Genomic DNA, 12,864 nt, shown 5'->3' on the forward strand with positions numbered 1-12,864 from the left:
CGCCCCCCCCCCCCCCCCCCCCCGAGAATTTTTAAACCAAGACAATTGTGTCTTATGTGTTTGCTCTCTAAAGAAGATAAAGTATGCTGCTGATTTAAACATTTTTTTTTTTAAAAAAAATCTTTCATGCAATTTAATTTTTCTTTTATTGCTTCCATTTGTGGTAATTTCTTTAAACTTTTATCATTTGTTAATTTTGAAATTATTTTAACGCATTACTTAATGATGTATGTTGTATCAGTCTCTTCTTATAATTAATTATAATAATTATAACAATTATTGTGCTTAACTAAACATACCATATATTATTTCCAACTTATTTTTTATTTCTACATTAGTTAAAGTTCACAAGATAAAATGCAATGAATAGGTAAAGAACATGGTCGTGTACTGGTAATCGGTCAAAATATCAAAATTTATTCGTTTTTCCAAAAATTAGTATCAAATTATTTAATTGACTTGTTAGTAGCAATAATATCACAGTTATTATCGATTATGACCGTTGTGGGTATTGTTAAATTGAGATATCATTCCGTTTTGACTTTTGGTTTTTACTGTTGTGTTTGATAAATTGCCCAGTAGCAGTAAATTGAACGAATATTTAAACGGTAATAAGTCGCAAACGGATTACTGAAATTAAATTCTGTAAACGTTAAAATTATTTTTTTCAGTATATTTATAAATTTTCGCTATCGAAAATAGGTATTGCCATTTGAAAATCGAAAGTTGATAGTGTTTTATCAAATAAGGGAGGAAGTTAAAATTATCAAAATTGTAACACAAAGTAGAATAGTAAAACCTAGAAAGTTTAAAAAAAAAATTATTTTAAAATTCCTATTACTTCCCGAGATAATAACTGGTTCACGATAAAAAAATCACTCTGTATTTTGTGATATAACGATTAACGTAATTTATTATACATATAGTAATTTACAGCGTATAAAGTTTGAATTCAATTTATGAACTAATTTTCATAATTTAATATTTAAGTTAATATTTTCAGAAAATTTAGGTTTTTTTATAATTAAATAATTTGATATTTAAGCTAGTTGAATTAGAATGTATAGTGTAATGTACTAATTTTCGGAAAAACGAATAAATTTGGATATTTTGACCTAGATTCTCGTGTACTATGTATAGCTAATTTTATTTATTATATGTACGGAAAAACATTGTATTTTTTCAGATTCATTTTCTCTCTTTTTCAGATAGTCAGATGGGTAATTGTATAAATAATGATTCCCTGCCAAGATCACATCATTTGGCAACATTTAAAAATTTATATTCTATAATTTATAAATTATCCGTGATAACTGATAAGATTGGTCACAGCAATCGATAGTTATATTAAATTGTACAATTCTATTAATTTTAAAAATATAATTTTGTTGACGTTATCTGGATCGGGACCTAATGCTTGTTGAAGGTTGTCGTCATATTATTTGCAACTGCTGAAACACAGACACACAAAGGACAGTCTGGAAATTGATATTATCATCCTATCAGAAAATGATATGCATTATATTATAATATGCATAAATGGCGGAACAAAAATATAATGGATAACAAAGACATTTGTATATAAATCAAGGTTTAATGTATATCTTTAACCATGGTATAAATACATGTGATCAATTTTAATTTAAAATAACGAAATTCTTGTGGTTATCTTATCAACTCAACTTAATTACTATTTTAATATTGTTTACGGTCCTAATTTATCGTATAAATATTCAAATTCGACTGTTCACCGTTGTCTGTTATTGAAATTCTATTTTTATTTTCTTACCTATTTATCCCAAGGTATTATTAATATAACTTCATTTCATTTTTACTCAAGATGGACGAGAACGTGTACCAAGAATTGGAAAACCGTGTGAAAGGATCGGTGAACTCGTATAAAGTGTTTGGTTTTTCACATATCGTCGTTATTGGTTCAGTAGCTGACATAATGGACTCGTCGTTACGCACAATCATTGACGGCATGTTTCGCAGAACTAAAACACATTGTAAAAACGAAGAAGAATCAGAACTCTACCGCCAGCGTCTCTGTAAGCTTTATTTGACTTACTTTAGAAAAGGTTTAGTTAATGTTGACCTTTTAGAACCGAAATTGGCGAAAATTTTAACTGTTCAAGTGGAAAGTCCTAACGAATGTTTGGCTGATAGATTAGCTGCATTAAGATTAAAGGTTGCTGAACGAACAAAACGTGTCAAAAGCTTATTGGCTTTACAAAGTCGCTTGAAAACAAACACTGTTTTTGCAGAGTGGACCATTTCCAAAGTAGAACAGCCTATATATGAAGCTCAAAAAGAACTTGCTAATGTAGAATGTGTATCACCAGATGATTTTACATTCATTAAGAATAATTTGAACCGTTTGAGAAACTCTATTAACTATCTAGATTTAAATTAATAATTTATTATTCAATTTTAATTTTTAGTGATAAATAGTATTGTATTTGTATAATGCTTGCTAATTAATTACTTAATTTTAAACAAAATTTTATCTGTACATTTTTAATTTTAAAATATTTTGCTAATCTTATTAACCATAATATATAAATATAATTAACAATAATTCTTTCAATCATACTATTTTGATGTCAGAAATCATTTAAAAAATTGTACCTTTTTATTTTTAAATAAAATGTTTATTTCATATTATTTTATTGTAAGATAACAGTTTTTTGATTCAATTGAAGTTACAAATAACTGATAATGGAATGGTAGGTGATTAGTGATGAAATACCAAACAGAAAATTTAAAAACTTTAATCCGAAAAAGAAATTGTTAGCTGTAGAAATTATGAAGTTATTAAAAATAAATGTTTAAAAAAATAAAATTGTTCTATTGTTTTTATAATAATAAATATACTAAAAATTATTAAATATTACAAATAATATTAATGAAAATAATATATATAAAAATAAGTTCTTGCCTATAGTATTATTAATAATTAAATATTTTTGATCAATTTTAATTTAAAAATCAATAATAAATAATAAATAGACATAAAAAACCACTGTAACAATTCAAAGCACTTCAGAAAAGTACTTTTTTTTCAATTAATATTTGTTGTATTAAATAAATTGCTTAAATATTTAGTAGAATTTCATTGCAGTTAAACCTATTGGCTAATTAATAGTAATAAGTGATACCAGGTTTTAGAAATTCTAACATGTAAAATTCATTCAAAATGCATATTTTCTTGGTTCATCCTAGAACATCTAAAGTAAGATACAAATATGTTTTACACTACTCGGATGTCATACCACGTGTACACAACATTTAATTTTGCTATTTTTTACATATTTATAGGTTTTATTGCTATTTTTTTAATTTAGGGCTTATAGTGCTATTTTCGAGTATATTTTCACATACTACAGAAAATAGTCGCATTTTATTTGTAATAATTGTATTTACTTGGTTATATTTTTAAAAATATTTGAATTATTGGAAATAAATAGACCTCAACAAATATTATTTTATGATTTCATCGACGATTTGATGTATTAATAGTTAGTGACGTCATTGTTATTCCCTTATTATATCATTGCATTAGATCAGTGGCGGCTCGTGGCGTTCATTGAAGGTAGGGCACAAACATTTTCCTCCTTTTTCACTATCTTAACTTTGAATTTACCAACGATTCCTGTTGATTTTTTAAATATAATAAAATAGTTTGTGTATAAAAACATTTTAATATACGCTTATGATGTATGTTGTACAAAAAATAAGAAAATTATGGTTTAAAAATAAATAATAAATATAATTATACAGTTAATCAGTAATATTTTTGAATTCCAAATCGATTCGTCTTTTTTTTCTTTATGAATACTTTGATGACTTTATTAAATTAAATTAAAAAATATTTAATAAATTAGGTATAGAAAATTTGTAACGTATAAAAAAGAGCACCATTAAATTAAAATACATAACACTTAATTAAATAAAAGAATGAACAAAAAATAATTAATAATTATCATATTCCTATAATCTATAAAACCTCAATTACATTCAGCCCGTTTTCGTGGTAGCGAGCAGGGAAGTGGGCAGCACGAATATGTGAACACGTCACTCGCGCTGATCCTGCTCCTCGCATTGTCACTGCCTGTGGCTCCCGTTAGGAGTGGTAAATTGAGCAGCGCGAGCAGCAGGTTAACCGACAGCGTGATATTAGCACACATTAGCAGGGCAATGTAAACGCTCACTGCCTACGACGCTGCCACTGAAGTATTTTGACAATAAAATACAGCAGCGCGAGGAACAGCGGCAATGGCTAAATGTAAATGGGGTATAATAAATAATTGTTTGTTCTTCGCCACGGAAGACGGTCGACGACAACAATACGAAGACGATAAGACCCACAAAATCATGTAAATCGTAATAAAAATAGAATTCGGGCATATAAAATCTCGTAAACCGTTTTAAAAATAGATATTGTTCAAATTAAATATAAATATATATGGTAAAAAATGAATGCTGTTTCGTAAGAGAAAAAATACTAAATTTTCGTGCAAAATTTATGATGACAATACAATGGCTTAAATTTATATTTGATTTTGTTTTTTATACCTGCGATAGTTGTTATCAGGGCCGTCCCAAAGATGAAAATCAAGGGGAGGATGAATAATATGAAATTAGTTTTACTCAATGTATGTAGTATAATTAACTATATGTAGTCGTATTTTTACCTTTTAACATATATATATGTGTCAGTGTCGCATGTTCTTAAAATTGACAGTTTAATTATATATATATATATATATATATTTTATATTGTATAATAAGTAGTTATATACATTTTATTTGTGTATACACTATATTACAAAATATGTAATATTTGTTTTCCGTAAGTAAAATTAGGTCCTTCCAGGCTATAATGAAACAAGTCTAACTGCAGACTATTAAACTATATACTTTTAAAAATGAAAATCCAGCGGGCCAGTGCATAGACAAAACAAAATTTTAAAAGCTATATGTATGACATATGGAGACAATTATATCGATAAGATAAAGTATAGAAATATAATACACTATAGATTACTAGACTAGCAAATTATCGATATTAAGATAACGATTGAAATTTTAAACAGCATTCAGACACTAAATTATATTAAATTTCGAAGTAATAATCAAAGGAAACTTATTAGCCAACAGGAAAGAAGTAACAAATATTTGGAAAATTGTACGACTGACTACATTAATAAAAAAGATTATAATAATTGAATATTTAAAGAATGTCAGCTTCAAACTTACAAATCAATTGTTATAAATTGTACTTATTATATTTTATTATTTGTATTTAAAGTGATGGCAAGTGGATTTCCAAATCAACGATTTAAAATTATAGATATTTTATCATTTTATTTTAACACACATTAACGCACATTTTTAACCAAGCCTACTTTAAAGTTGACAGTCCTAAGCCTGTAAAATTGAGAAGGAAAATGTGCTTAATTAAACGAGAATCATTTCGGCTATACATAATAAAATACCTTTTTCAAACGGGAACAAATTCGGCATGTGGGTTTGGAGCTTGGGAACCAATTTGGTACCAGCCAACAGGACAACTTTTAGTTGCGAGATTTTCGTTTATAATTGCTATTCCCATGCCTTTATTCTGTTTTGAAGACGTCCGTGAAGAATTTATAATCGTTTAAAAGTTTTTGTAGCATCTCGTTTAAATGGTTTTTTGAATAATTGAAAGCAGTAGCGACAAACAAAATTTTGTATGGTCTAGTCATTAGCCACCCAATTTACTACAATCCACTTCATCCAAGGACGTACTTTAAGAGGAGTTCACTCACTCCCAAAAATGAATAACCTGTTTTATCATTTTTTATAGCATTTAGATATTTTAAAACATTTAAAATAGTAATTATTAAATGGACACAGCATTATAATTTAGAGTTAATTGGATAAATTAATTTATTACTTATATACTAATCCACCATGGCACCATCCAACAATATGATCTGATCATGATGGGGGATTATAAGGATGAACCTTTTAATTAAATTTAATTCTAAGCTTTGTGTATATATTATAAACTAATACATATAAATAAAAAAAATAAATATTTACATAACTAAGCTTATCTGTGATCAGGAATATTTTTCAATATTGATAATATATAAATATAATTGCAGTAATTTAATAATGGGACCACTTATATTATATTATGAAGTAATTCATATTGCTGTCAACACTTTCAATTTACTTTTAAGTGAACAATAAAAACCAAAATCTATGAGTCAACAAAGAATTCATAATTCATACAGGTAAATACACAATATTACAATCAATTGTGAATTAGATGATAAATAGTAACTTTTTAACAAATGTAATATTAGATTCAATATAATGTTCAACACATATTGGAATTAAATTAAACTTAATTTGTTTAAAATGTCATTGAAACATAAGTCTATATTAAAATATAGATTCAATAATCAGGTAGTGTAATTTTCTTGTGGATGCAATTATATTAAACATTAGTTAAATACTCAAAATATAGTTGTTTTTGTGTTTTAATATAATACTTGTGAATGAAATAGTGCAGTTAAACAAAAAGCTAATTTATTTCTGTTTTAATTTTTTTTACTGTTAATATATTTGATTAATAAACTTATAATTTTGTAATTTATGCTGATCTTTTCATAAAAAAAATTAAATAAAAAATAAATGCTATAAATGACTATTAAGACAAATGTTTTAGAAAATGTATTAGATTTATATTTTAATTCAAATACAAATTTTGTTAGAAACTTTTAAGTGATAAAAAATTAGGTTAGTTTATAGTACGTTTAAGCATAGTGGAAAAAAAAACAACTAAGCATAACTATCCTTTCAGCGATGACATACCAGCTCTCATAATTTCATCTACTAGCAAGAGATTGCTAGCAATAATAGTGCTAAAACAAACAAATAAATATATTAATGAATGTTTTTCTCTTAAATTACCAAAATTGTATTTCTTACCAAGAGTTTAAAATTTGTTTTTTAACACAATAATTATCAAATATTCCAGCATCCACAGGTTGAAGAACTTCACCACTGTCAACATTCACGCCTACTGGACCAATGCTTTCTCTGCACTCTTCTTGTAACTTAACTATCATATCTTGAGCATCGAACCCGCTATTAATCGCTAAAATAAGTATATAATTGAGTTCAATTATTATTAATTTAAGAGTATTAACAATTTACTAATTTTTATAACTTAATTATTAAATTATTAAGAGTAAGAAAAAAAAACTTACATATTGTTTTAGGAATAATCAATAAAGCTTCTGCAAATGCCTGAATTCCCAAACGGCTTTTACCCTTAATTTCATCTTTAAATTTTTGAAGTTCTTGCCAAGCAAATATTTCAAAAGCACCAGCACCTGGCACTACAGCACCTGTAATTTCATTGTTGAGTTTTTGAAAAACTGTTCTATTATATATCAGGGATGGGCAACTGGCGGCCCGCGTACCTTTTTTATCTAGCCCGCGCTATATTTTCAAATTACTTCATATAATTTTAGCGCTTATCTGTATTTTATTTTATTTTATTAATTTTTCGATAAAATGTGGATATAAATTCTTATCTAGTTTTAAACCGAAACTAAATTATTAAATGTCTAAATATATATTTATAATGGTGTAGCTAACAAACTATTTATTTAATTTCATCAGTTTAGTCATATCCGTACTGCCTTAGTGTCATACCGCCGCGCCGTTATTACTATTATTTTCGTGTTTTATAGTAATTATTTTAAAAATGACCACTAAAAAGCTTAAAATCGAAGACAAAAATAGAATTTTTTAACAGCTTATGGGAGAATGAATATTTATTTATTATTAACAAACAAAAAAAAAACCTCAATGTTTAGTTTGTTTAAATATTATTGCAGTACTAAAAGAATATAATTTGAAAAGACATTACATGACAAATCATTTGTCCAAATATGATAAATACACCGGTGTCGCAAGAAAGAATTGTGTAATTGATCTGAAAAGAAAACTCCAATCTCAACAAAATGTGATGGTAAAAGCAACAACTTCACAACAATTAAGTTTAATGGCATCATATGTTATTTCTAATGAAATTGCAAAATCTAAGAAATCTCTGAATGACGGTGAATTTATTAAAAACTGTGCAATAATAATGGCTAAATCAATAAACGAAAATAGAATTGCGAGTGAATTTGAAAAAATATCACTTTTAAGACGTACCGTGACACGTCGTATAGCTGACACTGATAGTATTATTCGTGAAACATTGCAAACTATAATGATGAATTGTGCATATTTTTCAATAGCATTAGATGAAAGTACTGATGTTTCAGATGTAAGTCAACTTTTAATATTTGTTAGAGTTATTTCTCCACAATTTGAAATGTATAAAGAACTTTTAGAATTGTGTTCCTTGCATGGATCAACCAAAAGAATTCGATATTTTTAATACTGTAAAAAATGCAATTAAACCATTTGGAGGTTTCAAAAATATGTCATCGGGGTTGTGACTGATGGTGTAAAATCTATGGTTGGCAAAAATATTGGTTTTGTTGGATAATTGCGCAAATCTGATATTAATGTTCCTGCAATACATTGCATTATTCATCAAGAAGCGTTGTGTGGTAAAATAATGAAACTTGATAACATCATGAATACAGTATTTAAAATTATTAATCTAATTAGAGGAGGCAACCGTAGTTTGAACCACCATAATTTTATATTAAATATTTAGAAGAACTAGATTGTGAGTATGGTGATTTATAATTGCACACAGATGTACGCTGGTTAAGTCGAGGAAAGTGTCTCAAACGTTTTTTTTGGTTTGAGAATAGAAATATTAAATTTTCTTAAAACAAATATTACAACTGATACCACTTATTTTGAAAATCAATTAGTTGATAAACAATTTCTATGTTCATTAGCATTTTTAACGGATATTTTTCAACATTTAAATAAACTAAATTTACAACTACAAGGTAAGAAAACAAACAATATCTCAAATAATAAGCTTTTTAGATGGATTCAGAAAAAAATTGGAACTGTTTAAAAATGTATTTTTTGAAAATAAATTAATACATTTTCCATGTTGTGAAGTTATAAAACAAGAATTTGATGATGAATTTAATTTTGAACATTGCATTATCCACATTGATGAATTAATTGTAAAGTTCAAAAGACGATTTGAAGAAGTTGAACTTATGCGTCCTCAAATAAATTTATTTAATAATCTTATGTCAGTTGAAATTGAAAAGCAAGATCCTTCACTTCAATTAGAATTATGTGAATTACAAACTGATCCATTTTTATCTGCAAAAGAGATTGATGTGTCATTTTGGAAAACATTACCAGTTGAAAAATATCTAATTCTAAGAGATTTCGCATTAAAAATGTTTTCTATGTTTGGAACCACATACATATGCGAATGTACATTTTCGAACTTGAAACATATTTAATTGAAGGAAAGAAATCGTTTAACAGATGAAACCTTGGGACATTTACTAAGAGTTTCAACTACAGAAATAGAAGTAATTTTACTAAATTGTCTATTGAAAAACCTCATCCTCAAGTATCACATTAAATAATAATTATAAATATAAATAAATAAAGATAAAAAATAAATATTAGTAAATTTGAAGGACCCTTTTTTTTTTGCTTTCTCCTATGCACTGTGGCCCGCTAGATTTTCAAGTACTTAAAAGTGGCCCGCTAGTTACTTTGAGTTGTCCATCCCTGTTATATATCATCAAATCATTTTTAATAATCACCATCATCAATAGAGTTTTTAATTGCCCTTAAACCATCATGAATAGCATCTTTTATCTGAGTTAGTGTGTATTTATTAGGTCCTTTTATTAATATAGTAACACTAAGTGGATTCTTACAATCCTCTACAAATGTATACTTATTTTCACCCTAAAACAAAAAAATGTTTTAATAAATACATATATATATATATATATATATATATACTATATCATATGTATACAATTTTTTTTTATAAATAAAACCACATACTAAAACATATTCATAGACAGAGCCAGCATAACCGAGCACATCTTCAGTCATGTCATCAACGCTATTGACTGCAGATCCACCACATGCTAAAGAGAGACGTTCCATATTACGTCTTTTAGCACGTCTCAAACCAATTATACCTTCTTTAGCCAACATATCCAGGGAAAATGGATCAATACCCTAACCAATAAAAATTAATATAATAATTAATGTTGAACATAAATCAAATTAATTAAATGTATATTTACCTTTTGATTTATAACAACAAATGATTTTCCAGATCCAGGTGGGCAAACTTTTCTTTTCAATTCAATAACTTTTTTCACCCTCTGTTCAATGAAATCACGTTCAGCTAAAGCTAACTTTTCTCTTTCTTCCGCTGTCTTATAAAAGAATCCAGAATTCACTTCGCTAAATAATATTGTTTTTAAATAACTAGTCATAATAATTAAATTGATAAATTACCTTTTTTCATATTCCATACTGACATTACAAGTTAATATGTAGGCATTTTCAACTTTTCTTGGCATATCTGGATGTCTCGACCCGTGATCAAGAACAAGACCTACAACAATTTATTGATTTAATACTTAAAATTCAATAGTATTTAATATAATTAATTACCCTTAACAAGAGTAGTTTCAGTAGATGTTTTATGTTGCATTTCCATTAATTCAACCATATGTAAATCAATGCCATCTTCACGTTGGATACTTAACACAGCATCAACGCATATATCTGCCATTTGATCAGCTAATTTTCTATCAACTTTAGTTCGAAGAGATGTAGTAGCCATATCATACAGCCGTTGACGATCAGGTTTTCCTTCAACTTTAATTTTTTCTAAAAGTTCTAATGCTTTATCTCTGGCTTTAATCATACCTTCGGTTAACACCCTAGGATGTACACCCTAAAATAATATCATATTTTAAATATTTACAATTTATTTATTTAAAATAAATTTTATTTATACTTCTGAAATATAGTTTTCTGCCTGCTTTAAAAGTTCACCAATAATGAGAACAGTAGATGTAGTACCATCACCAGTAGCATCATCCATTGCAGTAGAAGCTCTAGCAATAAGACTAGCTGTTGGATGTTGAATTTGCTGTGAATAAAAATAAATTGTTTACAATATATTAATATTAATTTATATTTAAACTAAATAATTAAATTTGTACTTTTATTTTAACGAGAAAAGAGGCCTCAAAAATATATGTACATAAATTTGATTCAGGATATATATGAAGGCTCAAGAACTATTGTAAAGATTTTGCATGGAGTTGGTTTGCATCAAGGGTCAGCTCTAAGCCCTTATTAGTTTTCTGTGGTAATGGATGAAGTTACAAGACATACAGGGCGAGGTATCATAAGTGTATAATGTTTGCTGATGATATAGTTTTGGTAGGAGAAAATCAGGAAAAAAATGAATAAAAGATTGGATTAGTGGAGATAAGCCTTTGAAGGAAAGGGATTGAGAATTAGTAGAATTGAGACAGAGTATGATTTTGGATGAAGATACTAAGGAGTCGAAGGTATGAGATCAATGACAATAAGTGGTGATGTGATAATCGAGAACAAAAAAATATATATTTAGGAAAGTTTATATAAAAGGCATGGATGTAAAATATAGGATTAAGTGCGGTTGGATAAAATGGAAAGAAATGTTGGGTGTTATATGTGATAAGAAAATTCTAACGAGGCTGAAAGGTATAATACATTTACAGGAGTGTAGTGAGATCAACTATATTATATGGTTCAGAGTGTTGGGCTGTTTACAGGAGTATAGAACTGAGTATGAGTGTTGTGGAAATGAGATGGACATGTTAAGATGGATGGATCGAGTGACAAAAGATAGAATAAAGAACGAATATGTGAGAGGTAGTATTGTTATAGCATCTATATTGGAAAAGATAAGAGAAAATAGACTGAAATGATTTGGGCATGTGATGAGACGAGAGGAAACAAATGCAGTAAGTTATTATGAAAATTAACGTTGAAGGAAAAAGAAGTAGAAGACTAAAAAAGAGATGGTTAGATAAGAGTGAGAATGATTTGAGGGCTGTTGTGTGTATGTTGGGGATGTAGAAAATCAAGACGAGTGGAGATTTAAGACAAGGGTGGCTGACCCAAAATAGTTGGGAAAAAAGGCGAAAGAGAAGAAGATATTAATTTATGATATTTTAACATTTTCCTAAGTTTATAAATTTGTTAGACTTAAGAAAATAAAAAATATTTCATATAATATTTTTAATAAAAAATTTAATAAAGTTAAAGAAATCTATAAATAAAATTAGCTCTACTACATATTATTAAAATGAGTATACTTGTTATATGATGTTTATCTATTGTATATTCTCTATTGAACTTATACCAAACATAACATTGGATATAGAACAAAACATCCATAATACTACATATTGTATTCAATTCTTAGTAGATTTATTAAGTAATATACCCTATGAATACTCAATACATAAAAACTTAGTGGAGACTAATTATGTATTTAATTATAATAATTTATTTATATGTATATAATTATATATAAGTAAATTAAAATTATAAAAGTTGTAATATTTAAAATAAGTAATTATAATTATTTATTCATTATATTTAATAAGTTTCAATATAGAGTGCATACAACACTAAGTCATATGAACAGTAAGAGTATAAATGCACGGAAGACTGCACACAACTAAAATATCTTAAATTTTTATTACCATTTCATGTAAGAGTACATTTCCATCTTTTGTAATTTTAATATCTCCAGCTCCAGAAACCAACCTAAAAACAAATATTGATAATATTACGATATATTAATTAAATGGATTAATATATATA

At 27.0% G+C, this 12,864-nt stretch overlaps 1 protein-coding gene across 1 annotated transcript in view; it reads right to left on the reverse strand.

The window, feature by feature from the left end:
- Positions 1 to 6,716: 6,716 nt before the first annotated feature.
- The window catches only part of LOC112690920 (T-complex protein 1 subunit zeta), a 12,603-nt gene continuing 6,455 nt past the window's right edge, over positions 6,717 to 12,864 (reverse strand). The window contains exons 2-11 of the mRNA XM_025565028.1: positions 12,744 to 12,807; positions 10,997 to 11,131; positions 10,648 to 10,933; positions 10,489 to 10,588; positions 10,272 to 10,434; positions 10,024 to 10,203; positions 9,774 to 9,921; positions 7,269 to 7,409; positions 6,988 to 7,156; positions 6,717 to 6,920 (exon numbers count right to left, since the gene is read on the reverse strand). Of these exons, the coding sequence (XP_025420813.1) occupies positions 6,848 to 6,920; positions 6,988 to 7,156; positions 7,269 to 7,409; positions 9,774 to 9,921; positions 10,024 to 10,203; positions 10,272 to 10,434; positions 10,489 to 10,588; positions 10,648 to 10,933; positions 10,997 to 11,131; positions 12,744 to 12,807 (1,459 nt within the window). The 3' untranslated portion in view covers positions 6,717 to 6,847. The remainder of the gene's footprint in view (positions 6,921 to 6,987; positions 7,157 to 7,268; positions 7,410 to 9,773; positions 9,922 to 10,023; positions 10,204 to 10,271; positions 10,435 to 10,488; positions 10,589 to 10,647; positions 10,934 to 10,996; positions 11,132 to 12,743; positions 12,808 to 12,864) is intronic.

The sequence above is a fragment of the Sipha flava genome, unplaced genomic scaffold (assembly GCF_003268045.1).
Source record: "Sipha flava isolate LNK unplaced genomic scaffold, YSA_version1 528_pilon_pilon, whole genome shotgun sequence".
Classification (NCBI taxonomy): Eukaryota; Metazoa; Arthropoda; class Insecta; order Hemiptera; family Aphididae; genus Sipha; species Sipha flava.